Here is a 25,827-nt window from a genome sequence, read left to right on the forward strand (position 1 = left end):
TATATAGCTTTGGTAAAGTTTTATTTTTTTAGCATTTTGCTAACTTGCCAAAACCCTTTAGTTTTTCCAGTAATTTTAGCAATATGACAGTTTTTAATATTATTATCAATTACAACTAAAAGCATTAAATATATATTAAACCTTGGTTTAACATGTATTATCTATTTGTATAATATTATTATATTGTAAAAGGCATTGGTATTGATTGAATAACATTCAAAATAAACCCATAAAATAATTATTAAAAGGATCAAGTTTATATAAATTATTCGCCTAAATTCATAGTTTTTTAACTCAAATAATTTATTAATTATATTTTGAATATCTTCATATCAATTAGTAAATGATGATTTAAATTTTTAAATTGCATTATAAAGATCTCTTTTGTAAAAGAAAACTTGCAACTAATAATAGATAAATTTGCTTTAATTTTATATTTCCTTTATTAGTAATATAAAATTCAATCCTTTTACTAATAATCTATAATACTTAAATGTATATAAATATATATTAGAAATCATAAAATGATTGTATTAGCTAATAATACTTGTAATACTTATTTTCTGTTAATAATTTGGGTTTAATAAGATTTATGTGCCATAAATATATAATTTTTTTAAACACTCTTTTCTGTTGATAAGTTATATTAATAATTTGATTAAAAACTATTTTACCAAGAAATTGCATTCAAATATTTTACATCACATAACTCTATCTTTATTAATTTGAATTCAGAAAACTTTGCATATTGATTAAGTTTTATTTTTGCATTTTTCCATATAAAAAAAGTAGTACTAACTTTAATATTACTAATAGATTTATCTGTTATTAACTTATTATATTACTTTCTATTAAAGTAAAATTATAAATTTCATTATTTAGTTGTTGTAATAATAAATTATGTAAATAGTATTATATAATACTGGTAATTTTAACTGTCTATTATTTAAAGTAATTACCTTTTTTAAATTTATTTATCCATTTTATTAGAAATTAAAAATTTAATAAATTTAATAATTTTAAATTGCTTTAGCTTTTTTATATAAAATATTATTATTAATTATAAAACTTATGAAAAGCATATTTGTAATTCATAATAAAAGAACCTTTTAAAAAAAAATAAATCTACTTTTTTCTTTATTTATTTAATTCTTATAAATTTAGATTAATAAAAGCCATTTTTTAAAAAAAATATTAGAAATAATATTTTATTTAATATTATATAAGTTGGTAAATTTTATTTTTAAGTTATTGTATTTTTTGAAAATCATAATACTTTTAAATATATGTTAATAATTCTTATTTAGTAATTAAAAAAGTTTTTTTTTGATAAATTTTCTTATAATTTGTATAAAATACAAATTATTTTGTAGGTTTTTTTTATTAAAAAACATTTTTAAAAAATGGAACATTTGGCATATATAAAAATTTGAATATTTGCATTAGTTAATATAATATGTGGTATAACATACTTAATTATATATTATATTATAAATTTATATATGATAAGGTTTTTTTTATTAAATATAAAATGGAATAGTGAAAATTTATTGGTATAGGAAATTATTAGTATATATTATATAGGATATTAGTACATTGAGTTTAACTGTATAAAGCTTTTATTTCCTTCAATCCATTCCTATATCATCAATTCTATTCAGAATATTTTCAAATAATATTGAATTTAAAGTAACCTTTAAAGTATAATTACAATTATTTTGTATATATTGTTTTGCTACATGCCTGCACCCAAAATTGTTCAATAAATTTAATTTACAACTAAACTTTGGACTTATGACCTCAAATTTCAACAATTTCTTGAATTAAAGGTTTTTGTGCAGCAAAATCAAAAATTTGACTGGAATTATCATTGAAAGTATCATTCCAGCCTAATTTATGATGGCCAAATTTAATAAGATTTTAAAATAATAGATTTTATGATCGAATTAATCCAACTGGAAAAAACTCTCTGCTATTATAACTAAAAAAGTAATATTCTATCAAATATTCAAATAATAGGCTTAAATTTTTTATAACAACAAAAAATTTTTCTTTAAAATTATCTGGCTTTAGACTGTATGCACCGTAAGATTTTATTATTTTTATTTTTTATTTTATTTTTAAAATAAAAAGTTTAAAAGTATTTTTGCGATAATTATATTTTTGGACCAATCATATTTAAAAGGAGAGGGGACTAAACCGGGGTCTAGGTTAAGGACACATAATAAAGTCCTTTAATTTTTCTAGCAAATTTAAGGGTAGAGATCTGTAAGTTTTAGAAATAATGCATTTATAAATTATAAAATTTTATTTTATAGGTAATTATTTGATTTTAGAATCAAGATTAATAGAATTTGAAGATTTTATACTTTATCTGTACAAATACTTTTTTAGTATATGTTACAGTATTAAATATTTTTAAACTGTCTTAAATAATGAAACAAATGAAAATCAGAAATATTTAAATTAGAAAACAATTTGTTTTAGAAATATGAAGTATTTGTACTTCAAAAATATTAATTTTATCTTACGCAGGCAATCTTGATAATTTTCAATATACTGGAGTTTGATCTGGAATGGAACAATAATAAATATACTTTCAATTTCTTGATATATGAGATTTTTCTAATAAAACGGATGATTCGAGATTTGCCATTAACAACTTGTATTTAAAAAAAAATCGGGATCTTCGCTATGAATAGTCGTCAAGTCGTCAAGAATTGGAATCTACAATTTCAGGATGATTTTGAATCTTTTCCTGATCCGCCTTATAAGTCTTATAAGTCCAAATCAATAATCACTAAAATCTGTATATATCAATCCTAAAACCTGTTCTTTCTAGTTATACAAAACAATGCCGAACTCACTCCGTAAAAATAAATACCGTTTATTATAAAGAATCTTCTGATTCATGATCTTAATTATAAAGTAAAAAGTAAATGGAAAAAAGAGGTGGATCGAAGATTATATATAATATATCACAATATCACACATTTGATAATAAAGAAACATCAGGACACCAGTCCATTGATCGGTATTTTTTTTTATTTAAAAAAATATTTTATAATTACCTTAATTAAATGTAATCCCGTAAATTATTTATATATACGTATGTATATAATAAATATATATATACACATTTTGGAATCACGTATTTAATATTAACAAAAAAAAAAATTAAATATCAATAATGTACAAAAAAATAAATTACATATAAATTATTATAACTAAAACAAAAAAAATTGTTTGCTTAAAAAACTAAAAGTACATAAATGTATACATTTTTTTTTTCTTTTTTTTCTAGTGTATTAAAAATTTCATAATATAATACTAGTTTATATAACAGTATTGCATATACTGTATTAAATTTTACTTTTTTCTTTTATTTTTTTCTAAATTCAAGTAATCTTCTTCCTTCAATCTTTAATAAAAATGATGTAAATGATACTACCATTACCACAATTCCAAGTATCGTAAATGGCGTTGAACTTGCAGGAAATTTTTTGAATACTGCGGCGAATACAGCACCACCAATACTTCCACCACCACCAACTAGACCTGAAATAACACCCATAAGTTCTGGATTTACAAAAGGTACAATACCAAAAGAAGTCCCACAACCGGCCTAAAAATAATAAATTTTATTTAGTAAATTGTGCTCGTGTATAAATAAAATAAATTCAGTAAATAATAAATTATAATAACTTACTTGAGTGAAATAACTGAATAAAATTAAGATAACAATAGCTTCAGCTAAACTATTTAAAGTATATGGGAATATAAATAGGAATAAACCTTCCAAAAAGAAGATTATAAATTGAACAAGAAGTCTACCACGAATTCCCATTTTTTCATTAGCAAAATCCGAAAGGAAACCTCCAGTGGCACGTGAAAATAAATTCATCAAACCAAAAAGTGAAGCGATCAAACCAGCATCCTTTTTGGAAAGGTTAAATTTTTTTTGTTCATAAAAAAACAAAGTCAAAGCACCATCTACAGCAAGTTCAACACCAAAACAACAAGAATACATAATCATTAAAAGTATAACATTTGGATCTTTAAGTGCTAATAAGAAAGTTTTAAGATCACGTTTTGGTACAGTAGGAGCCGGAACATTCTTTTCAGAATCTGTGTCAGTTACAACTTTATTTGCATCATCTGTATTGGGCTTCTTTTCATTATTAGCTATATGAATTTCTGCAGTTTGTTTAGGGGAAAGGTCACGTTTAAACCAATCACCTTGAGGACAATCATCAGTGAAGAAATAATCACATAAACCAACAGTGAAGCAAAGAACAGCAGGAATAACTAAAGAAACGCGCCATGATAAGCTAGAACTTAAACCAGCAGAATGAAAACCAGCGGCGATCAAAGCCAGAAATATAGTAGTAATACCAGCACCCATGTTTCCCCAACCTCCTACTATAGCATTAGCACTTCCAACAATATTTTTACCAAACATTTGAGTTGTCCAGAATTGACAAGGAACAAAAGTAGCACCGAGAATACCAATAAAGAAACGTACAACAATTAAACCAACAGGGGTACGTACTAAAGCACTAAGTCCTACAGGTATAGAACCTAATATAAGCAATAGAGCCATAACACGTTTTGGGCCAAAACGGTCACATAAAGGGCCAACAAGAAAACGGAAAAATACAGCGGAGGCCACATTTACAATGTTTCCATCTTCGGCTTGTTCAGGGGTTAATTTTAGATCTTCCTTAATATAAGGTAAAAGAGGAGCAATTGCAAACCAGCCCGTAAAAGCTATATTAAAGGAAAGCCATGAAAAATGAAATGCTCTCATATAAGGACGTTTCCCTTGAATGAGATTAATCTCAGTTGCCTTTTGGTCATCAGGATTAACAGAAAGTTCTTTAGAAGGTTTATCAAATAATTTAATCATTTTGATAATTTTAAAATGTCAATTCGTTTCAAACTCAAATTATGGACTTTTGCTTTTTTTTTTGTCGTTAAAAAATATATAATAAAAGACAAAAGCAAAGGTTCCGATCTTCAGGATAAAAAATGGCTTATTTAAGGGTTTTTTTTTTATTTTTTGTAAACCTTCGTGTGATACCGGTAATTTTTGTGGATCACCTTATCTAGTATCAGCGCCAAAGAAAAAAAAAGATAAGATTCACGGCAGATTCTCGAATAAAATTAAATAGAACACGGTTTACAAATAATCTGACATTAATATTTATTTATTAAACAATGATTAAGTAATATATTATTCATTGATAGGCAAACTAGGAATAAACTGCTTTACAAATGCAATAATACAATAAAATAAAATAAAATTTATTTTTAAACTTTTTGAATGAAATTCATTATTTTTTTTATATTTTTTTAGTAAGAAGATTGAATCAACGAAATAAAGATAATTAATTGAAAAAGATGGATATAACATTCTTTTTTTAGAGATCAAAATTTGATACGTACGAAAGGGAAATTTTGGGCATTTAATTTTGAAAACATTGACGCGAAATTAGTACACGGGGGTCTAGACGTGCATATTGCATTTTTACATTGTATTACATATGCATTGTATGATTTATAATAGCAATTATCAAAATCTTTGTTTGTAGGTTTTTTACGTGATCATGATCTGATGATCATATTATTATATATATTGAGTATATATATATATTACATTAATACAAGTTTTTATTTTCTGGTCTAGAACGAACAGAACGAAGTTGGATTTAATTTACTTAATTACTTATCATTATTTATCTTATCTTTCGTGATATAATTAATTTTTTATCTTATCAGCTAAAAGTCACCCGTGCCCGATTTCCAGGTTATTGATCAGCTTAATAACGCAGTTCTTGCTGTTTTTAGCTTATCTATTTATGATTTTCAATAAACAGTTTTTCCATTTTGGTACTTCATTACTTATCATTGATAAATTATTGGTGAGTTCGATTAAGTATTATTTAAAAAAAAAAGAAATTATATTATTTACTGGGAGCAATCACCCCTTTTTTTAATACTGTATATGCGTTTACATATGAATACGTTTTCGAGTTCCGTATCCGTCCGGTAGTAACGATGTAAAATGGATTGAATTTTAAAAAAAAAATTTCATTTCTCATAGGCTACAACTTAATTTCTATAATTAGTTTAATTATTATTTTTATTTTATTTTATTTTATTTTATTTATTTATCTTTTTTTTTAAAAAAAAGAAAGTTCTGATCTTAAAATAAAACAAATACAAAAAGTGGAACGACACTTATCTTAAAAATTGATAGGTAATAAAAAAAAAAATTTTTTTCATTTTTGTTTATTTGGTCACAAATTGCTTATCTACGAAATGTTTGACATGCTTAATTCACATGTTTTGAAGATCCAAATTTTCTAGAAGACTGTTCTAAATATCATTGATAACTTATCAAATTCGTATCTTCTTTATCACCCGTTTTTTTCTGACTATGGATAATCGTAATCTTATCAAAAGAGTTAAAGATTGCGTCTCGTAGAGTAACTACTAAAAAAAACGTAAGATTTTTATCGAATTATTCTTATCTTTATATACTTGAAGGACAATGGTTACTTCATTCGATCTATGTATCTTCGTATCTTTGTCATTATAGATATGAAATATATGATAGAAATATTTTTTAAACGTTAAACGTATTACATTACTTAATCATTATTATTATGTATATCACCTGTCAGATAACGTGATACTAATAATGTGTGCTACGCCTATATCGATACGGAAAATTTTAATCTTGGTGTGGGAAAAATTTGTTATAAAAAAATTCCGCTACGTGGGAAAGTAACAAATAAATTTGATCCTATTTCTTTTTTTTTTCTTTGCTCAATTGCCAAGAATTGATCGATATACATATACTAACTATATTTTATATTGTTGAAATTTTACTGAGTCAGATTTAAAGAATAAAAGGAAACTATTTACTATTTACGTAAATTATCAATGATCTCGGATTCGGAAATTAATTTTTCTTTTTTTGATTCACTTCTCCACGCGGAAAATTTGATAAGATATCTTTTTTTTTTATTATTTTTGCATATTCAAGAAATTTTTATTTGACAACGTTGATCTTTCATATATAAGATACGATCTTCGCTTTCGGATTTTCCGCATATTCGCGTACCACTTGCTTATCTTTTTTCGAACAAAAAAAAAAAGAAATTATAAAAATGCCGCTACTTTATCCATTTTTCATTTTTAATTTTTAATTTTCATTTATCATTTATCATTTATCATTTTTCATATATCATATTTCATTTTTCATTTTCCATTTTCCATTTTTCATTTTTCATTAATCATTTTTCATTTTTCATTTTCCATTTTCCATTTTTCATTTTTCATTAATCATTTTTCATTTTTCATTTTCCATTTTCATTTTTATAAATATTAGTCAGCTTACGCTCATAATGAATACACAATTAATGTCCATGTAGAATATTATTAATTTTTTACGTTCAAAGTTTAATCCTTTTAAGCATTTATTAAAATCTTTGGAACCATTAATATACAAGTTAGTTCAAATTAATTCCTTAATGCTATGTTATTTTTGGTAATTACCCATAAATTTTACACTTATGTAATTTCATTTACGATATGATATTTCAGAAATGTATCCTACGGATAATGTCAATACTATCCGCTCCGTTCAATGATGATTCGAGTTGTATAATCTCAAATGCTTTATATACCACTCTCAAATTTTCTTATCTTCTTCTCTTTCTTTCAAAAAAATTTTAAATAGCTATACACTTCGTAAAGATGCCATTTTATGATGATGATGATGATAGACCATTTTATAAAAATAAATTATTGATTTCAGCTGAAAGGAGATCTGCGTTTGAAGAAAAAACTTCATATAGAGATCGTAATAATAATTATTCCACAACTAAAACTAGTTATGAATCTGAAATAAAATTTAAATCATCAATTCCTTTATATACTCCATCTGAATCAAATCGTGTTACACCTTATAAAAATTATACTCCCAAGATTTCTGATTCAGGTTGTGTTACGACATATAAAAATAATACCCCATTTAAGGGTTCTGCTGAAATTATTAATTCAGAACGTACGTCGATTAGAAATTATAGATCTAATGGTTCTGCTAGTTTAGATCATATGTTACATAATAATTATGAATCTAAATTTTCAGCTGAAATTGCTAATAAAGATGATAATGATTTTAAAATTGAAGCAAGAGCGAGAAGAATGTATGATTCAGATATTAATGGTGTCAAAACTAAATTTGATGTAGGTGGTTCAGGTTTATTTGATATTAAAAATAATAATTATAAACTTGAAGCAAATATGGGAGGAATGGTTGATTCAGATAATATAAAAGCTAATTTTGATGCAGATTGTTCAGGTTTATTTGATATTAAAAATAATAATTATAAACTTAAAGCAAAAGCGAGAGGAATGGCTGAATTGGATACTGACGATCTTAAAGCTAAAATTGAAGCAGATGGTTCAGCTTCATGGGATAATGTGAGTAATGATTTTAATATTGAAGGAAGAATGAAAGGAATGGTTAAATCAGATTTTGATGATGGTTCCACAGCTAAAGTTGAAGTAGATTGTTCAGGTTCATGTGGAAACAATGAAAGAAAAATCGGTGCAAGTATTAAATCATCAATTCAAAAAGATGAACTTACTTTTCTTCAAAGTAAAGGTTCGGTTAAGTCAGATGATCTAAAAATAAGTTCAAAACTCAGTAGTACGGTATTTAGAGCTAAAGATGAAGATATGGATTTCAAATTTTTAAATGCTACAGTAGAAAATAAATTTGGAATAAATAAGGATGGTGTAGATTGTATGGAAAAATTAGGGGTAAGTTTGGTGGAATTTGAGGGTGCAGGCATTAAATCGAAAATTGGATTAAATCTTGATACAGGAATGTCAGTCAATAGTAACACTATGGAAATTAAAGTAGAAGGTTTTGGTATCAAATTAGGAAAAGAAACAGGTTTTAGTACACCTATTGGAGAAGTTTCAGTTGACCTTGGTAGATATCTCGATTGACCTAGAAAAAATGTTTAATATTTAGTTTTGTTGTTCACTTATATATAAAATATAGTATCCCGTATAATTGTCATTTTTATTAATGGTTAATTTGTTTTATTAAATAAAGGTCAATGTTACTATGTTAGTCCCAGTATCAGTCATATGACCACGTTGTTTATTCATGTCACATTAATACATCATATTTGAAATCTATTAGGAGCTTGTATGCTCGTGGGAAGTCCAACATTTTTGTGAGAACGAGATTATTAGGATTAAAAATTTTACGGGTTCTTTGATTTAGATAAGTTTAAAATTAATCGTAAACGGAGTTTGAGTGAAAATTATTTATTTGACACATAAAATCTCCACGAATCATCGAATCATGTCTGTCTGAAAACATCATAACCATCTTATTTCACAAGATTTACCAATATTTAATTAAATCGTCACATTTCAAATTGCTATTATTTTTGTGTATCCTCGCATATTTGGCATCAGAATTTTCTTTAATAGAAGACTAGAATACTACAATACCTTGCAGCTTAAATTATACAATAACCTAATAGGTCGTTATAATTAAATTGTATTGAAATTTATATCATGTAGAGAAAGTATTTAGTAATATATAATTAACTGAACGCTATTTATGTCGTTGTTACCACAAATTGTACGCAGTACATGCATAATGTTGAAAACGTAATAATATGTAAACTTTAGTAGCCTGAATTATGTTATAATTTGCTGCTTAATGCTATTTCTTTTGATGACTCATAAAAATATTCATTTATTTATTACAGGAAATAAATATCGTCAAATAACGTAAATTGATGTGATAAATCTTTTTAAACTTAAAAAAAAAAAAATTTTTTATTGTATCAACTATCAACTATCAAATGTAAATTACTTGATTCCAAAAACTTTAAGTATATCACTTCTGAAGTTTCTTTTACTGCACAAAGACGTGGTTTATAGGTTTATAAAAACCATAGTTATTTGACTTTATTTTTGAAAGTTACTCGAAAATTTAGAGAATTGCCAATTAAAAAAAAAAGCCAAAGGATATTTCACTGTATGACAAACAGTGTAATCTCAACAACATGATGCAGGTATTAAATCCACATTTGCGTATAATATTGCTCGTGCATTAATTAAAGGGTAGTGAAATTTTTAAAACAAAAAAGTACCAATTAAAATACGGAATTTTCCGAAATTAAACTTTTAAATAAAAAAAATAAATATATAATTGTTATTTTTTTGTAAAAATATAAAATATAATAGATCGAATTTTGTTCTCTTTTTTTTTTCTATATTTTTTTTATAAACGAGTGATATGAAACATAAGTTTGCATTTAAAGTTTTCGGTTAATCCGTATCAATTTAATATACTGTAAAGCGTAGAAACTTTTTTAATAATAAAAACGATCAAAGGTACATGCTATTTTGCTTTGTTTTTTATTAATCGACATTTTTCACTGGATTATTCAATGCAGCTTGCATTAGATTTAACCAATTAATTTATTGTCAATCATCCAGTAAAAATAGTAAAAATTAATTGTCGCAGCTTCGTACTCGAGGAGGATTTATATCACTCGACGCGTGAAAAAGAGAGTTTAATATTTTTCTTCTTTAAAGCACAAAAGGTTACATTTAATAATTAACCGAAAGATTGAGCATTATGCAACTAACTATAAAGCATGTGACCACAACGAGGTGAAAAAGAAATAAAATGAACTCGCAAACAATACTTCATGATATTTATCTCAACAAAATATTTTCTCCCTTTCCTAACCTTTTTTTTTTTAAAAAAAAAGAAAAAAATTTTACATTCCTTTACTTTTTCTCACCACAAACCGCTAAAGAATAAACTTCTTATCGCGGTGTGAACACGCCTAAAGATAAAGTTCTTTAAATAACTTATAATCTTTATTCTACCTCCTCCTTCCATCTCTCTCATATCAATAAATTCTTAACATGAAATATTCTATTATTTTATTCACTATTTGCTTTGCTCTTGCGGTAGCTACCGCAACTAGTGCAGCCACATTAGCATCCAAGAAGAGAAGTTTGATTATTGGAAAAGGCGATTGGGTTTCCTCAAGAGCAGTCAATGGTTTTGTTAAACGTGCCAAGAAAGATGATAACAACAAAGAAGACGATAAAAAGAACAAAAAAGAAGATAACAAGAATAACGACAACAAAGACGATAATAAGAATAAAGATAACAAAAATAATGATGATAAAGATGATAAAAATGATAACGGAAAAGGCAAGCCTGTTGATGCCCAGATAACATTTTATTCTGGAGATAGTCTTAAAAATTCGGCCTGTTACGGTAACAACGGATTGAGAAATTATGATGCTAATGAAAATGATATGATTGCTGCTATGCATATGAACGAACTTGAATTGTGTTTTGATTGCATTGAAATTAGAAATCCTGCGAACAATAAAAATATAATTGTAAAAGTTATTGATAAATGTGCTGGTTGTCCCCCAGATGGTAATAATGTTGATTTAACTCCTTTCGCTTTTAAACAATTGGCTGATATTATCTTAGGCAGAGTCAATATTGAATGGCGTCCTTTGAATAAATGTCCAGATAAAGGAAGATGGCCAATTTTCGAAGAAATTGATAGATCTAATTAGATTTAAGCATGTTCTTTTATTTTTCTCCTTGAAAAGTACTTTTATCAACTTGAATTGTACTTTTTTTTCAAATAAATAAATGTTGTCTATTTTATAACAATAAATTTCACTTTTTTCATGCATGTACAGTAGGTAATGTGCACATATAAAAACTCCTTGTTGTACCTTTTTCCGGATGCTATTTCCCAATTTCTGAATGCTCATTTTCGAAACTGGATCATATTCCGAAATTCCATTTTCCCGAATGTCACTTTATCTCAATTTCCAATAAATAATAAACAAACATTAGGGAATTATTGCGCCGAGAATTTTATTGTCCAGTTATTAATTTGTATACTTAATTACTGTATAGTATACGTAAAAAAATTGTTATTGCTTATTATTTATTATTTTGCAATCAAATAATCTTTTGGCAGTTAATCATTTTTATGCACCGTATGGCCAAGCCAAAATGAAATGGGTTAAAAAGAAATCTATACATCATTTATTTATGATCCAATCGGATTTTGCAATATTGGGGTCGTGGGTATTTGGTACCGCTGGTACGCATCACATCTATCACGTGATTTATTACACCTTTCCTTATATATAGCTATCCGCAGTAACACGTGATCGAAAGTCTTACTAAATAAGGAAATCCGCAGTATATCATGTGATAGGATGTGATGCGTACCTGCTATTGCGGTATTGCCTAGTACCTATAACCCCGCACCAACTATCTAATGTTTGGAAAATGTATTTCGGAAAATCCAGCTGCAGCCATAATAATCATAAATAATCATATGCAATTCTTTTTGTGCGTATTACGGTATTTATTTATTTTAATCAGCTAAACTCGTGATAATTTGCAGATCCAACCTTTTATAATTTGCCCTTAAAAAAAACTTAAAAAGCTGATCTTTTTTCTTTCTTGGAATTTTTTTTTCCAAAATACTTATCAAAATTCAAAGCAATCTTTAATAATAATGTCAAAAGAAGAATCAACTTTTAAATTTGGACATCCAATGCGATCACAATTTCTTTTAGATAATGATTATATACCACTTAATCATGGATCGTATGGAACTATTCCTAAGGTCGTTCAAGAAGCTTTCCGTGAATATCAAGATAAAATGGAAACTAATCCTGACAAGTTTTTTCGCAGAGATTTAGAATTAGAATTATGTAAAGCCAGAGAAGCTGTAGCAAAATTTATAAATGCTGAAACAAATGAAGTGGTTTTTGTACAAAATACTACAACTGGTATTAATTCAGTTTTGAAAAGTTTGAAATATGAAGAAGGTGATAAATTACTTTATTTTTCGACAGTTTATGCTGCTATAGGAAGTTTATTAGAATATATTCATGAAATATATGAAGGAAAAGTTGAACTTATCAAAATTGAAGTAAATTATCCTATATCAGATGATGATTTAATTGATAAATTTGTCAAAGTCATTGAAGAGGAAAAACAAAAACCAAATACGAAAATCAAATTGGCCGTAATTGATGCTATATCTTCTACTCCCGGTTTGTAATCCTTTATTATTATTATTATTTTCACGTAATGCCATAAAATTAATTGTGTTTATAATCCTCTTAGGAGTTATTGTACCTTTTCAACGTATGATTTCTATTTTGAGACAAAATAATATTCTTTCTGTCGTTGATGGAGCTCATGCAATTGGTCAAATTCCTCTAAATATTAAAGAAATTGAACCAGATTTTTTTGCGACAAATTGTCACAAATGGTTATATACACCTAAAAGTTCTGCTATTCTTTATGTTCCATATAAACATCAGAAAAAGATTCATCCTTCTGTTACAAGTTTATATTTACATGAAGGGTTTGTTTCCGAATTCTCATGGATTGGAACACAAGATTTTGGGTGAGTGAACTAGTGAATGAATTTTTTTTACATATTAAATTTATATAAGATTAGAAAATAATATAATATACGTCCATTTTTAGTTCATTTTTGGCGATTCATGCTGCTTTGGAATTTCGCAAAAAAATTGGTGGTGAAGAAAAGATTCAAAATTATTGCAAAAAATTGGCTATTGAAGGAGGAAATTTAATTTCTTCAATTCTTGGTACGGAAATAATTGGACCAGAAAGTATTATTCAAAGTATGGTCAATATTAGGTTACCAATTCCTACATCAAATGAAGAATTTACTGATAAAAAATTTATGGATTTAATGTTTAATAAGTATAATTTTGCTGTACTTGTATTTAAACATAATAAATATTGGTATATTAGAGCTAGCGCACAAATTTATACAGATTTAAATGATTTTGAAAAAGTTGGTTATATTGTAAAAGAAATTTGTGATTCTTTTAAATAATGTAATTTTTTACTTTCAAATCTTATTTTTTTCTTTTTCTATAATAATTTACAGACTCAATAATCTAGATTTTTCTATTGACTTGTATTTGATTTAAAAGGAAGATAGTCGGCAAGTTTTTATATTTATTATATTTTTAAGCAATAATATTTTGATCGTATCATCATGTACCGTACTTAGATTGTTATGATTGTGAAACTTCTTAAACTCATAATTTTTCTGACTATTCAAGTAAGTCACCTTCATCTGTGCTATTAGTAACATTCTCCATTGGGGATATTATTTCTTCGGGTAAAGCAGGTAAAGAAATTCGTAAAATACATGGTTTTTATGATATTTACAAAAATATACAGTATATATATACTGTATAGCACTCGATTGAAATTCTCTGCCAAAATATTTTTCGCTATAAATATAATAGTAGCTGTTGTCATTTTACAAGAAATATTTTATTGATCGATGCACATCTGATATTTTAGACAACCGTTTATCCACATTTTGCTAATGTAAAATCAAAGATTCTTCTTTTTAATATTATATTTGCTTATCAATGAAACTCGGAACTTTCTTTTCTCGTTAATTATTAGATTGGCTATAATAAAGTACAATAACTAATTGTTCACATAAGATCAGTTGGCTGGTTTCCAACAGGTTCTATTACGAAATAACAATATTTAATTATCATTATTGTTCATCATAATCTACAGTAATAAATGTTATCCTGTTTATGTACCCCAAAAAAACTTACCTCGTTATTTACGATGAGGCTGCTTTGACGAAAACTCGTTATTACTGGCTTCCAACAAGCCTGGCACTGTGATTCAATTTTTTAACATAGCAAGAGTTCACAAGGCATCCATTTGAATAATAATAAAATCGTAATTTAAGGTACTGTTACTACTGTACGAGATAAAAAAATATCAAAAAAAAAATATTCTTCATAATTTAAGTTTCATATTTAACAAATAGACTTTTTGTTCGGAATAACGGATACCGGCCGGATATTCGTAAGACCGCAACATTAAAGAAGGTAATTTATTAAAACTTTGTCAGTGGCTATCTTGCTAAGCTAAGTTCTATACCAAGTGATCGACCCAAATTAATAATTATCCGTTCAAGCAATCAAGCAACGGATCCAAGCTCAAAGTCAGTGAGAAATGAATGAAATATCGAAATTTAATAGAATTTTGATTGTCTATATCATAAAACTGCGTAAATTCTCTTTCAATTTATCTCAAAGCGCGTAATATTATCTATTTGATGATAAGTATTTTTTATATTACTTTTGAAAATCATATAAATCGATGAAAATTTAACATATAAAAATATAAAAATTTCATACTTAACAGGATGTAAATATGTAATCTAAAAAAAAAAAATTTCGCGAACAGGTTTTTTTACCGATAATTTAATTAACATTTCAAGTTAGCCAAATCAATAATTGGTCATTTAGGGCTTAAGTAATTCGCAATACGTCTTTTCCTTTTTAGAAAATAATTAGAAGGCGTCTTTGATATCAAAAAAGGAAAATTCGTTCTAATAATATAAATTTCTCAAAAAAGAAATTTCCTTTATTCGATTTATACCGAATATTGAAATGACATTTCACAAACTATGACAGCTCATTAGCCTCACACATGCTTTATTAATTATTTCAAATATCATGGCTGTGGTCAGGCATTGTTTTATAGAATTGATATCGGATAGATTCGATATGCAAAAGCCATATAATAATTCAAAGAACTAATTCTAAAAATTTAAATAAAAGAAGCCTTTATTTGTAATTTTTATTTATAAGAGAACGCAAATTTGAGATCGAGCAGATCGAACTGCATTTATTCTAAGCCATACCGATTTAAGCCATAAAAGCCACTAAAAATCAAATTAATTCAAATTCCAGTATTTTTTCAAGAAAAAATAAAGGCTTATCAATGCGGTGTTTTAGGGTATTTTATCTATACCAAATTCTAAGTAATGGGCTTTGCGGGATCTATGATCGATTTATAATAATTATTAAACTTGAGGCTTAAATAAAAAAAAAGGACTTCCCGGAAGATAGTCATGTTCGAGGAAAAAAAAACAGATTATACAAAAAGTATTTAAACAGTGGACTTTCCTCGCTTCAAAATAAACTTCAAGTCTACTTTTTACACTTTCAAGTCTACTTTTTACATTTAAAATCTAATGATCAAAATGAAATTTTTTTCTCTTTTGTTAATTACTATCGCTTTAATTGCAACATTTGTTGTTGCTTCTCCAACTCCAAACGAAGGCGGTAGCAAAGAAATTCATGTCTCTAGCCCGGGAAGTGGCCCATGGGCTGTCAAATCTACTCAAGCTATCAACTGGTGGTCTTTAAACATTCCATCCGATTGTAAATTTTTTTGAACTTTTTATATATTTAAAGATCATTTATTTAATTTATAATATAACTAACGAAAAATTTTTGAATAAAATAGCCATAGTTATAGTTAAAGTTATAGACAAGAGTACTGATAAAGTTGTCTTCGAGGATAAAGTAAGTATCACAACTCTCCTTAATTCTAATGTTTATTTCAAATGCTAAAAAAAAAAAAAATTTGATTTATACTAGAGCAAATGCGGAACTGGAACCATTAATTTCGAAATTAGTGAAGACTGGAACGTTAAGCATGAATTTATTGCCGTTGTATACCTCAAAGATAATGAAGAATGCAAAGGATTTAGTGAAAAGTTCAAAATTTTCAAAACTGAGGAGTACGGTTATGGCGGTGGTTACAAGAAAGAATATTAATTATTATAATTTGTTTAAAAATTTTCTCTGTTAATACTTAGAATAATAGACGTACACTTAGGACATAACTTAATAAATTTGTATTGACATAATATATTTCTTCTGAATTAAAGAATTTAAAGTGTGATTCAAATTGAATATCAATGACGTTTTTCACTTTGGTGTGAAATTATTACGTAATTTGACGCCGGTAAATTTACCTTCTTCGGAATCATTATAAAAAATTATTTTTTCTGTGAAAATGCCTAATATAATTGGAGAGTTTACTTTTTAAAACTCTATGGTATCCATTAGGTTATTATGTTTTTTGGAAAATTATAAATTCGATTCCGACTACGTGGTACACAGATTACAAGTAATCTAAGAACAATGATAATAATGGAAAGATTGTGTAAGTAATCCAGTTTTGAGCTGTTTTTGTTCACCGAACTATAATTCTCAATCAGAAATTAGTTATTTAATATGTTTCGCCCTAACCCCCTAATGGAATTATCTAAAATTATTGTCATATACATATTTTTATATATAATGAAGAAAATAATATAAATCACATGATAGGCTGATCCCCGGGTCTATTCTGTCGGAAGATCTGCGGAATGAGTTTCATCTTTCAGCCGTTTCAAGTTTAAGGGGTTTTGAGTATCAACGTGCATTTACTGTTTATGTATTAATAATAAAAATACGTTTCTGTTTGACAGATTCTGTATGTAAAAAAAAAATAATACAATCAAAAAGTTTATTACAAAGAAAAAAATTATAACAAAATATTATCTTTTTTTTTCGTACCCAACTCTACTTTTAATTACATTTACAATATTATTAACGGTTTGACTTGTTCATACATTCAAAAGATTGAAAAAAAAGTAGCTAAAATTTACTAGAAAAAATAATTTATAGAAATTGTGATGTGGACTGATTCGTCTATTTTCTATGATATTTAGCGACAAAAACTAACATTTTTTTAAAAATTGTATTTTTAAAAGTTTTCTATTTAAAAAAAAAAAATTAAATGATTAGTTGCAATTTTCCAAAATATAAACATTTTTAAGTAAATAAATAAATAAAATTAAAATTTACCTTTTCCGAAGTAAAATCTTGTGCCATCCTCAAAACCTTGACTCCATAAATTACATTTCGTATGTATTTGTTTACCAAGAGGTTTAGGTCCGCAGAAAAATACACCAACGTCAGAAGCAGGATGTTGCTCCCTCATATTTGAAAAGATTTTATCCCAATTTGGACGTCCAAATTGTGTTGGTGAACGAAGTCCTGTAATAGTATCTTTAACATTTCCATCATCATTAACATGAATATTACCAACTTCCGAATGACGTAAACGGCCTGTTAAATAAGTGTGAATCTCAATAAATTGTTGAATATCCTGTTCTTCTATAGCTAATAATAATGATTGAAACCATTCAAAGGAATCGTAATCACGGCAAATCCAAAAGAAGTAAACTTTTCGAAGTTTGGTGGATTTCTTCGGATAAGTTACACGATACCTAAAAGAGAAATAAAGTCTTTTATTTAGTAAAAGTTATTTAAAAACTTATTTAAATAAAATTTTAAGTTAAATTTCTTACCAGATACTCTTAAGGATACTGGCAAATGGAGTGACACCAATACCAGCACCCACAAGCATAGCAACTTCGAATTTGAATACGTCTTCGGAAGCACTACCAAATGGGCCATCAACCATAACTCTTGGTAAAACTTTTTGAAGTTCGGGATTGTCTGAAGAAATATCAATTCCATCATACTGGCTCTTAATACGGTCCCTATTCTTTTTTCTTAATTTAGCTTCTTCTTCAAAATTACATCCTAATTTTTTAGCTAATGCCTCAGTAAAATCACCAACAACACGAATATGTACCGAGATATAATCTTCCTCGGGAGTTGAAGTTAATGTAAATGGATGCCATTGCCAAATTGAAACTTCAGGACAACATAAGAAAATATATTGACCAGCTTTAGTTGTAATATTGTTCTTTTTAATTTGAATTTCGACAACTTTGGATGGATGCATAACAACTTTTGAAATATAAGTTGTTTGACGAGCACGAATTTCTCGGAGAACACGTTCTCCAATATAAATTGTACCAGACGCAATCCAATATTTCCAGAACGAAGCAATATCACTACATTTTGGTTCTCTATCAGGTTGAATCATGCAGAAAGCACCGTGGAAAGCCCATGCACCAAAGAATGGAATAAAAAGATGATGAAGATACCAGAATCTATTGAAATGAGCACGTCTAGCTTTTTGTGTGGCCGTAGCAACCATAATAAACAAAGAAATAAGCATAACATATCCGGTTAATCCAGGTCCAGTTGCAAAATTAAGCTGAAGCCACATAAGAACTCCTCCATTTTTTGCTACTGCCAAACGATAGAAATTAACCCAATGTGATACGGTGTGAACTATTGTGAAAAATAATAAAGACCAACCAATGGCTTTATGAAATTCGATATTTTCATCAAATGAAATAACATTATTAAGGGGAGTTTGACGAACAATAGAAACTAAATTACGGCAAACAGGAAATAAAATCACGGCTGCGTCAAAATGGAGAACAACGGCTGCTGATCGTGCAAATACATATGTCATTCCAAAGGTTTGTCTTGGTCCATTCAAATTATCGCTAAAAAAGTAATTGAGGAAAGCCATCGAAAATATTAATGCATGAATAACAATCCATGATACGGTAAATATTTTGCGTGAGCCTATAAATAAATATTTTAGAAAGTTTTAGAAAAAAATTATACACGTGATGCGATATGTATGTTTTATTTGTGTTACATTGCTTTATTTACCTTCGTTAATCATCCAAGCTTGAAACTTTTCATAACTAGTAACTGGTTTCTTAACAGTTACAGAACTATTATATGCATTCGTGGGGTCAAATTTGTTAAGTGTTTGCAATTTTTTTTCTGAATCGCCCCTTGTTAGTTTTTTCATTGAATCTCCACGAGCAATTTCCTTATCCAAAAGTTTTTTGGTAGAACTTTGTCTCTGAAGTGCAACTTCTTCCGGGTAAATTATATTATTTGGCATTCCCGTTGCTTCATAACTATCCCTAAAGCCCGAAGTATTAACATATGTTTTCATAGTTTCGTATTCCGATGGATACCTATCGTTGCTTCCATCATCAAAATATGGATTATATCCTGGTATATTGTTATTTTTATTCATTTTTTTAAATTTTCTAAATATGTATGTATATGAGAAATGTATGTATGGAAGTTTTTGTAATGTCTTGACCGGAGTGATAATATTAAAATTCTAGAGGAAGATAGGCTCGGCCAGCCGAGAAGATTTTACGGAAAGGATAAAGAGCGAAATGTATAAAAATGAATGAAAATGTTTGAAAGGTAGGAAAAAAAAAATATTGAAATTTAATACTTTTTATTGGTATTTAAATAGAAAATTTTATTGTCGCTAATTCAAGTATCACGAAACCAAATAAGTTTATTAAATTATTATATTATTATATCAGTTTATTATATTATTATATAAGTTAATTAATATTATGATTAATATTCAAGAGTTTTATATTTAAAGTAAAATGTAATTAACAATTAATACGTCCTGCATTGTACTACGAATGTTGCGGCCGATACTTACTAATTGAAGAAAAAAAGCGCAAACAAGGGTAAGATACAACGTTTTGAAATCAATATATTTCTGTAAAAACCAATAAGTTAGGATTTCCTAAATTAATGATATTAATCAGATTAATCATGCCATTTTTACGATTTTTACGGAAATAAGGGATTATTCCGAAAATAATAATATAAAAGGATGTTGTTGTTCGATTTTGCCATTGTGGTTACACTTAGTAACTTAGTCCCGTGCTCATGTATAAATACATGTAGATCCCATTCTATATGTACAGGCACGTGACATACCATTTATGTAAACTGTTTAAAAAAAAAGCGAAGTGCCATGGTATCATCGCACAATGACACATGATTGATAAATTTCCGCCACATATATTAATCAATTATGGCTTAGATAAAATCCATAGCACCCGTGCGCTGCACTTGGCAATATTCTTCTAGTTTATCCAGTATAGTCACCTTGGAATGCAACTCTATTTTCATATCTATCCATTGAAATGCCACAATTCCTGCAGTTACATTTGGCACAGTCTTATGATTGATTTTCCTTATCTTGCATTTATTTTCATAAACGATTTTCCATGAATTTAATCTGAAAGACTACTTTGTAAAAGCGTTATCGTCTTTGTTGTGTTGGAGCTGACTGTGCAAGTTCAACTATCTAATTGCTTTCGTCAATTTTGTCCAAATAAAGACTATGAAGACTACATGGATAGAATCACTTAATTCATGAACCTGTTTTTGCTTCTTATATACAGTACCTATGAAATACCCATTCATTTAATTCAATAACTCTAAAATGGTTGGTAGTTTCCTCATGTGCTTTTTGCCTGATTTGATATTCTCATCAGTGTTGCATTCGGCGGACTACCAACCAAGTTAAATCTCTTAACAATACCACATTGTTTATCGGAACGTATATATTACAGACAAAGATGATGTTGATTACATTGAAGAGAACAGGTTTTGTAAAATAGATGAGTCCGAGACTGTCAGACAGTGTTGGCATTTGGCCGCCAAAATGGCTTAAACGGCCAATGGCAACCACTGACCAAATTTTGGCCAAATAACAAAATACCAATATTTTATTAAGGCTGAATTGGCATTTGGCCACGGCCAAAGATTTATTGGCCAGTTTGGCCGGCCAAACTTGCCAAACGGCTAAATGGTCAACCTTGGCAAGTGCCAACACTGCCGCCAGTTTCCAAGACTAACTAATCTTTAATGACGTGAAAGGTAGTAGATTAAGGCCGTTCTCAAGCATCTCCTTCAATTTGATGTCATTGTGCTCATGTATCATAATCAATAACGAGATCAATAGAATGAGCATGCCTTTTTTTATTAGTTTGACATAAATTTTAAATAACGAATTTTTTTTTATGATAACGATGAGTAAAAGTTAAAAATTTTCTGCATTAAAAGTAAAATAGATTTCTTTATTGAAAAAAAATCTTACTGAGAACTTATTTTTGTTATACCAAAATAAATTAATTTGAAATAATGATTGAGCGATAAAGAAACTCTCCAAATCTTTCTGATATTTTTTTGACCAATCAGATCACTCAACCATAAAGTGCTTGAGAACGCTGATAATTGATATGATCTCAATTGATATACTAATGAGTGAACAGATTAGCAAAAAAAAACATCATAAAGTTTCGAAGTTTCTTTATAGAAAACGCTCAATCATCATTTCAATTTAAAATTGAATTTAAAATTAAATTCTCAAATAGATTTTTTCAGTATAAAAGTTTGTGTCATAATTCTTTATTGGTTGTGATACTTGAGCACAATGACATCACTATCCGATTTAATTGAAGGAGAATGGCCTTACCAGTATTTACACCAATGAGAGACTACTAAGCAAAATTTATCAATTATCATAGATTCATAGATCGATTTAACGCTATCAGTTAATCGTGAGAAACTAGTTAGGAACCAGGTTTAATCCAAGATTATTTAGTTATATATGGCTGAGATTTTATATCGAGAATTCAATACCTTCCCTTACAATATTACACTATGGTTGAATATAACGCCGGTAAAGCTTCCGAGCTTAAAGACGGACAAATGTAACTAACATAAATTTTTGGTTTCTTTCTCTGATTATTCCTAATATTATCGAAATTTTTTAGGAAAGAAGTTACCGTCGGTAACAATTCCAAGGTACTCCTTGCAAAAACAGGTGGTCAAATTTATGCTACTTCTCACAAGTGCACTCACTATGGAGTAAGTTTTCAAAGAAATACAATTTATTTCTTGGTTAAATATCAGAATTTAATTTCATATTTTAACAATTTAGGCACCTCTTGCTAAAGGCGCCTTTTCAAGTGAAGGACGTATTATTTGGTATGTCAATTTATATATTATATTAGTAATTTTTTAAATAACAATTATTAAGAGTCTTGAATTTAGTCCTTGGCATGGAGCCTGTTTCAACGTCAAAACCGGAGATATCGGTATGAATCAATGGGATTTATCAGAAAATTTAATCTTTTCCATACATCTAAATTTTTTTCATTATTATAAGAGGATTCTCCCGGATTGGATAATCTTCAATCATTAAAGGTAAAAATAATAAATTACACTATTATCTAAATTAATTTTGTTTCTCACCAAAATTTTACCATGATTAGGTTACTGTTAAAGATGATGATATCTATGTGGAAGTTGATGAAGCAGGTAACGTAATCAAATATTAAGTACAAATTATTTTTATATATTTACAACACAACTCGTCATAACTAATGTTAACCCATAGTGTCTTTATAATTTAATTTCAGCATTGAAAGGTGGAAGACGTCCTCCTAGGTGTAAGGTTCATCCATCTCCATTTAACGAAGACGATGTTGTAGTAATCATCGGTGGCGGTGCTGGTGGTAATACTGCCGCAGAAAAACTTCGTGAGGTATATCTCAGATAAATTATTTACTAGTCTTATTTTTATTGATTTTAATTATGATATTGATACTAGAATGGGTATGACGGAAGAATCATTCTTGTGAGTCGCGAATCTTACTTGCCTATTGATAGGTTAGTGATCAAAATTAATTGTCTTTATTAAACATTTTCCAAACAAACTTGTAATTTCTTTATTTATTTGTCAGACCAAAACTTTCTAAAAGTTTTGGTTTTGGTATTGAGAAGATAACTTTAAGAAAAAAGGAATTTTATGATGAACTATTAATTTCACTTAAATTGGGAACCGTAAATATTTTATATACTTGTTTATATTTAGCAATGTTCAGTAATATATATTTATTTGATTTAACATTTCCTTGGTTCTTTTTATAGTCTGCAACAGGAGTAGATCCAACATCAAAAACTGTTACTCTTGATAATGGTGAAAAATTGAAATATAGTAGCTTGATTATTGCGACCGGCGCTCATGTAAGTTAATTATGTTAATGGAAATTATTTTTATTTTTATTAAACTCTCTTTTAATATTATAGCCAAGGTCAATTCCAATTCCAGGAATCGATCTTAAAAATGTATATTACCTGCGCACTTACGATGATTATAAAAATATTGAAAATGGTACATAAAGTTAAATAACAATTATATGATGACATACTATTTCTAACAGGTATGTTTCTTTATTAAATAGCCGTGGTTGGAGATGAGAAGAAAAATCTCGTAATTATTGGATCTTCTTTTATTGGATTGGAAGTTTCCTCGATTTCGGTTAAAAAGGCTAATGTGTCTGTGATTGGCATGGAGAAGGTCTTTATATTTATACTTATTGCTCAAGTATGAGAATGTTGGAATCTAATTTACATATTTCAATTAATTAGGTACCATTTGAAAGAGTACTTGGAGAAAAGGTTGGAGCTGTGTTTCAAAAACTACATGAAAATGAAGGTGTTAAATTCTATATGCAAGCTGCGGTTAAAGAAATAGAACCATCTGGTAAGTAATATTTATATCATAATTTTTATTAAATTAATTAAATCGATTCTAATTTTTTAATTTATATCATAGAAACTGATCCTAAAATAGGTGGTGCAGTAGTCTTACAGAACGGAACTAAAATTAAAGCTGATGTAATAGTAATCGGAGCTGGAGTTGTACCATCAACGGTGAATCTCATATTTTGATAAACTGATAACCACAGTACATTACCTACATGTTATTTATAAAATTCTGTTCTAATCAGGAATTTCTGAAAAATTCGACTGGATTTACATTAGAGAGAGATGGTAGTATAAATGTTACTGAGAATTTCAAAGTTGAAGGACTTGAAAACGTTTATGCAATTGGTAAATATTATGCAGTATAACTAGTATAACTCTTTTTTTTTTGTTATAATTACTTGATTGATTTTATTACATTAATTTATTTATAGGTGATATCGCTAGATTTCCTTACTTTGGAACTAACGAAACCCTTAGAATTGAACATTGGGTAAATGATAATATAGCACAAACTTATAATTTTGTAAACTAATAATAATTATAAATATTTTAGTCATTTGCGGAAAATACAGGAAGAGCAGCAGCTGATGCTATAACAACCAAAAAAATAACTCCATTTAAAAGGATCCCCTATTTCTGGAGTAATCAGCTTAGTAAAGGATTGCGTTATTGCGGATATGCTAGTAGTTTTGATGATGTTATTGTGCAAGGAAGTTTAGAAGAAGTTAAATTTGCTGCCTTCTATGCACGTTTGTATCACCTTTTTTAATTAGTCATTTGGTTGATTTGTATTAATTATGGAAGGGTATTTTACTTGTTTCGTTTTTTAATAGGTGGTGATAAAATTGTAGCAGTTGCTTCAATCTCCATTGATCCTCTCGTGTCCCATTGTTCCGAATTGGTTTGTATTAAATTTTATATTGCATCGTATTACAATGTACAATATTTAATATATTTTCAATATCTTTAAATAGTTGAGGCTCGGCAAATTCCCAACAGCTACAGAAATCCGAAATGGATTGGTAATTAATTTATTTGCATTAATATTATCCTAAATAATCTTTAATTAAGTTATTCTTTTTTTCTCTTTTTATATAAAATTATGATTATAGAATCCACTTACTGTATCCTTAACAGGTAAAATGAATTGTAAATTATTTTTTTTAACGCTATTCGTAATATAATAACACATTTACTTTTTTTTCTTTTATTAGCATAAATTTCATCTCTATAGTATAATTAAGATTTTATCTTTATATATTAGGTCATTGTTGAAGATTTTGATAAATATATTTTTTTATATATTATATTTATTTTATTTAAAATAAATAAAAGTAATTTTCAACGCTAACTTGTAATTCTGTGTTTAAGCTGACAATAAAATATTCCGCAAGTCTTTCTGATTAGATTGTTAACAAAATATTGACAACATTTCTGAGAGATTTTGGACAGTACAAAAGAGAATAGAAGCTTGAAGCCTTGAATTATTGCAAATTAACTAAAATATTTCGTCTTTACCTCCATATTTATATG

The 25,827-nt window shown here is 27.6% G+C and overlaps 7 protein-coding genes across 8 annotated transcripts; 5 read left to right on the forward strand and 2 right to left on the reverse strand.

Moving 5' to 3' along the window:
* Positions 1 to 2,996: 2,996 nt before the first annotated feature.
* Positions 2,997 to 5,005, reverse strand: OCT59_009186 (uncharacterized protein). The gene is made up of 2 exons (XM_066133374.1): positions 3,710 to 5,005; positions 2,997 to 3,625 (listed from the first exon to the last, which is right to left on the reverse strand). The coding sequence occupies exons 1-2, from the start codon at positions 4,907 to 4,909 to the stop codon at positions 3,383 to 3,385; spliced, it is 1,443 nt and encodes a 480-aa protein (XP_065999818.1). The 5' UTR covers positions 4,910 to 5,005; the 3' UTR covers positions 2,997 to 3,382.
* A 2,762-nt stretch (positions 5,006 to 7,767) lies between these two features.
* OCT59_009187 (uncharacterized protein) lies at positions 7,768 to 9,030 on the forward strand (the record flags this gene model as incomplete). Its single annotated transcript, XM_066133375.1, has 1 exon — positions 7,768 to 9,030. One exon carries the CDS (start codon positions 7,768 to 7,770, stop codon positions 9,028 to 9,030), a length of 1,263 nt encoding a protein of 420 aa, XP_065999819.1.
* A 1,739-nt stretch (positions 9,031 to 10,769) lies between these two features.
* On the forward strand, positions 10,770 to 11,771 carry OCT59_009188 (uncharacterized protein). Its single transcript, XM_025331738.2, has one exon. It carries the CDS (start codon positions 10,984 to 10,986, stop codon positions 11,656 to 11,658), a length of 675 nt encoding a protein of 224 aa, XP_025183278.1. The 5' UTR covers positions 10,770 to 10,983; the 3' UTR covers positions 11,659 to 11,771.
* An 852-nt stretch (positions 11,772 to 12,623) lies between these two features.
* On the forward strand, positions 12,624 to 13,985 carry OCT59_009189 (uncharacterized protein; the record flags this gene model as incomplete). Its single annotated transcript, XM_025325007.1, has 3 exons — positions 12,624 to 13,167; positions 13,241 to 13,526; positions 13,610 to 13,985. The coding sequence occupies 3 exons, from the start codon at positions 12,624 to 12,626 to the stop codon at positions 13,983 to 13,985; spliced, it is 1,206 nt and encodes a 401-aa protein (XP_025183277.1).
* A 2,073-nt stretch (positions 13,986 to 16,058) lies between these two features.
* Positions 16,059 to 17,148, forward strand: OCT59_009190 (uncharacterized protein). Of its 2 annotated transcripts, none has more exons than XM_025315227.2 (3): positions 16,059 to 16,359; positions 16,445 to 16,503; positions 16,579 to 17,148. In XM_025315227.2, the coding sequence occupies exons 1-3, from the start codon at positions 16,170 to 16,172 to the stop codon at positions 16,756 to 16,758; spliced, it is 429 nt and encodes a 142-aa protein (XP_025183276.1). In that variant the 5' UTR covers positions 16,059 to 16,169; the 3' UTR covers positions 16,759 to 17,148. The 2 variants fall into 2 exon arrangements, with proteins under 2 accessions (XP_025183276.1, XP_065999820.1); XM_066133376.1 differs by having other exon boundaries at positions 16,445 to 16,485.
* Positions 17,149 to 17,451: 303 nt separating this feature from the next.
* On the reverse strand, positions 17,452 to 20,142 carry OCT59_009191 (uncharacterized protein). Its single transcript, XM_025309133.2, has 4 exons — positions 19,573 to 20,142; positions 18,342 to 19,482; positions 17,836 to 18,260; positions 17,452 to 17,745 (listed from the first exon to the last, which is right to left on the reverse strand). Exons 1-4 carry the CDS (start codon positions 19,949 to 19,951, stop codon positions 17,735 to 17,737), a joined length of 1,956 nt encoding a protein of 651 aa, XP_025183275.2. The 5' UTR covers positions 19,952 to 20,142; the 3' UTR covers positions 17,452 to 17,734.
* Positions 20,143 to 22,378: 2,236 nt separating this feature from the next.
* Positions 22,379 to 25,644, forward strand: OCT59_009192 (uncharacterized protein). The gene is made up of 21 exons (XM_066133377.1): positions 22,379 to 22,451; positions 22,515 to 22,608; positions 22,682 to 22,728; positions 22,795 to 22,838; positions 22,910 to 22,947; positions 23,016 to 23,061; positions 23,163 to 23,287; positions 23,354 to 23,412; positions 23,487 to 23,586; positions 23,674 to 23,769; positions 23,833 to 23,917; positions 23,988 to 24,103; positions 24,175 to 24,289; positions 24,362 to 24,459; positions 24,537 to 24,639; positions 24,726 to 24,784; positions 24,848 to 25,043; positions 25,128 to 25,195; positions 25,269 to 25,316; positions 25,407 to 25,431; positions 25,509 to 25,644. The coding sequence occupies exons 1-21, from the start codon at positions 22,402 to 22,404 to the stop codon at positions 25,511 to 25,513; spliced, it is 1,617 nt and encodes a 538-aa protein (XP_065999821.1). The 5' UTR covers positions 22,379 to 22,401; the 3' UTR covers positions 25,514 to 25,644.
* Positions 25,645 to 25,827: the final 183 nt, after the last annotated feature.

This window comes from Rhizophagus irregularis, chromosome 17 (genome assembly GCF_026210795.1).
Source record: "Rhizophagus irregularis chromosome 17, complete sequence".
Classification (NCBI taxonomy): domain Eukaryota; kingdom Fungi; phylum Glomeromycota; class Glomeromycetes; order Glomerales; family Glomeraceae; genus Rhizophagus; species Rhizophagus irregularis.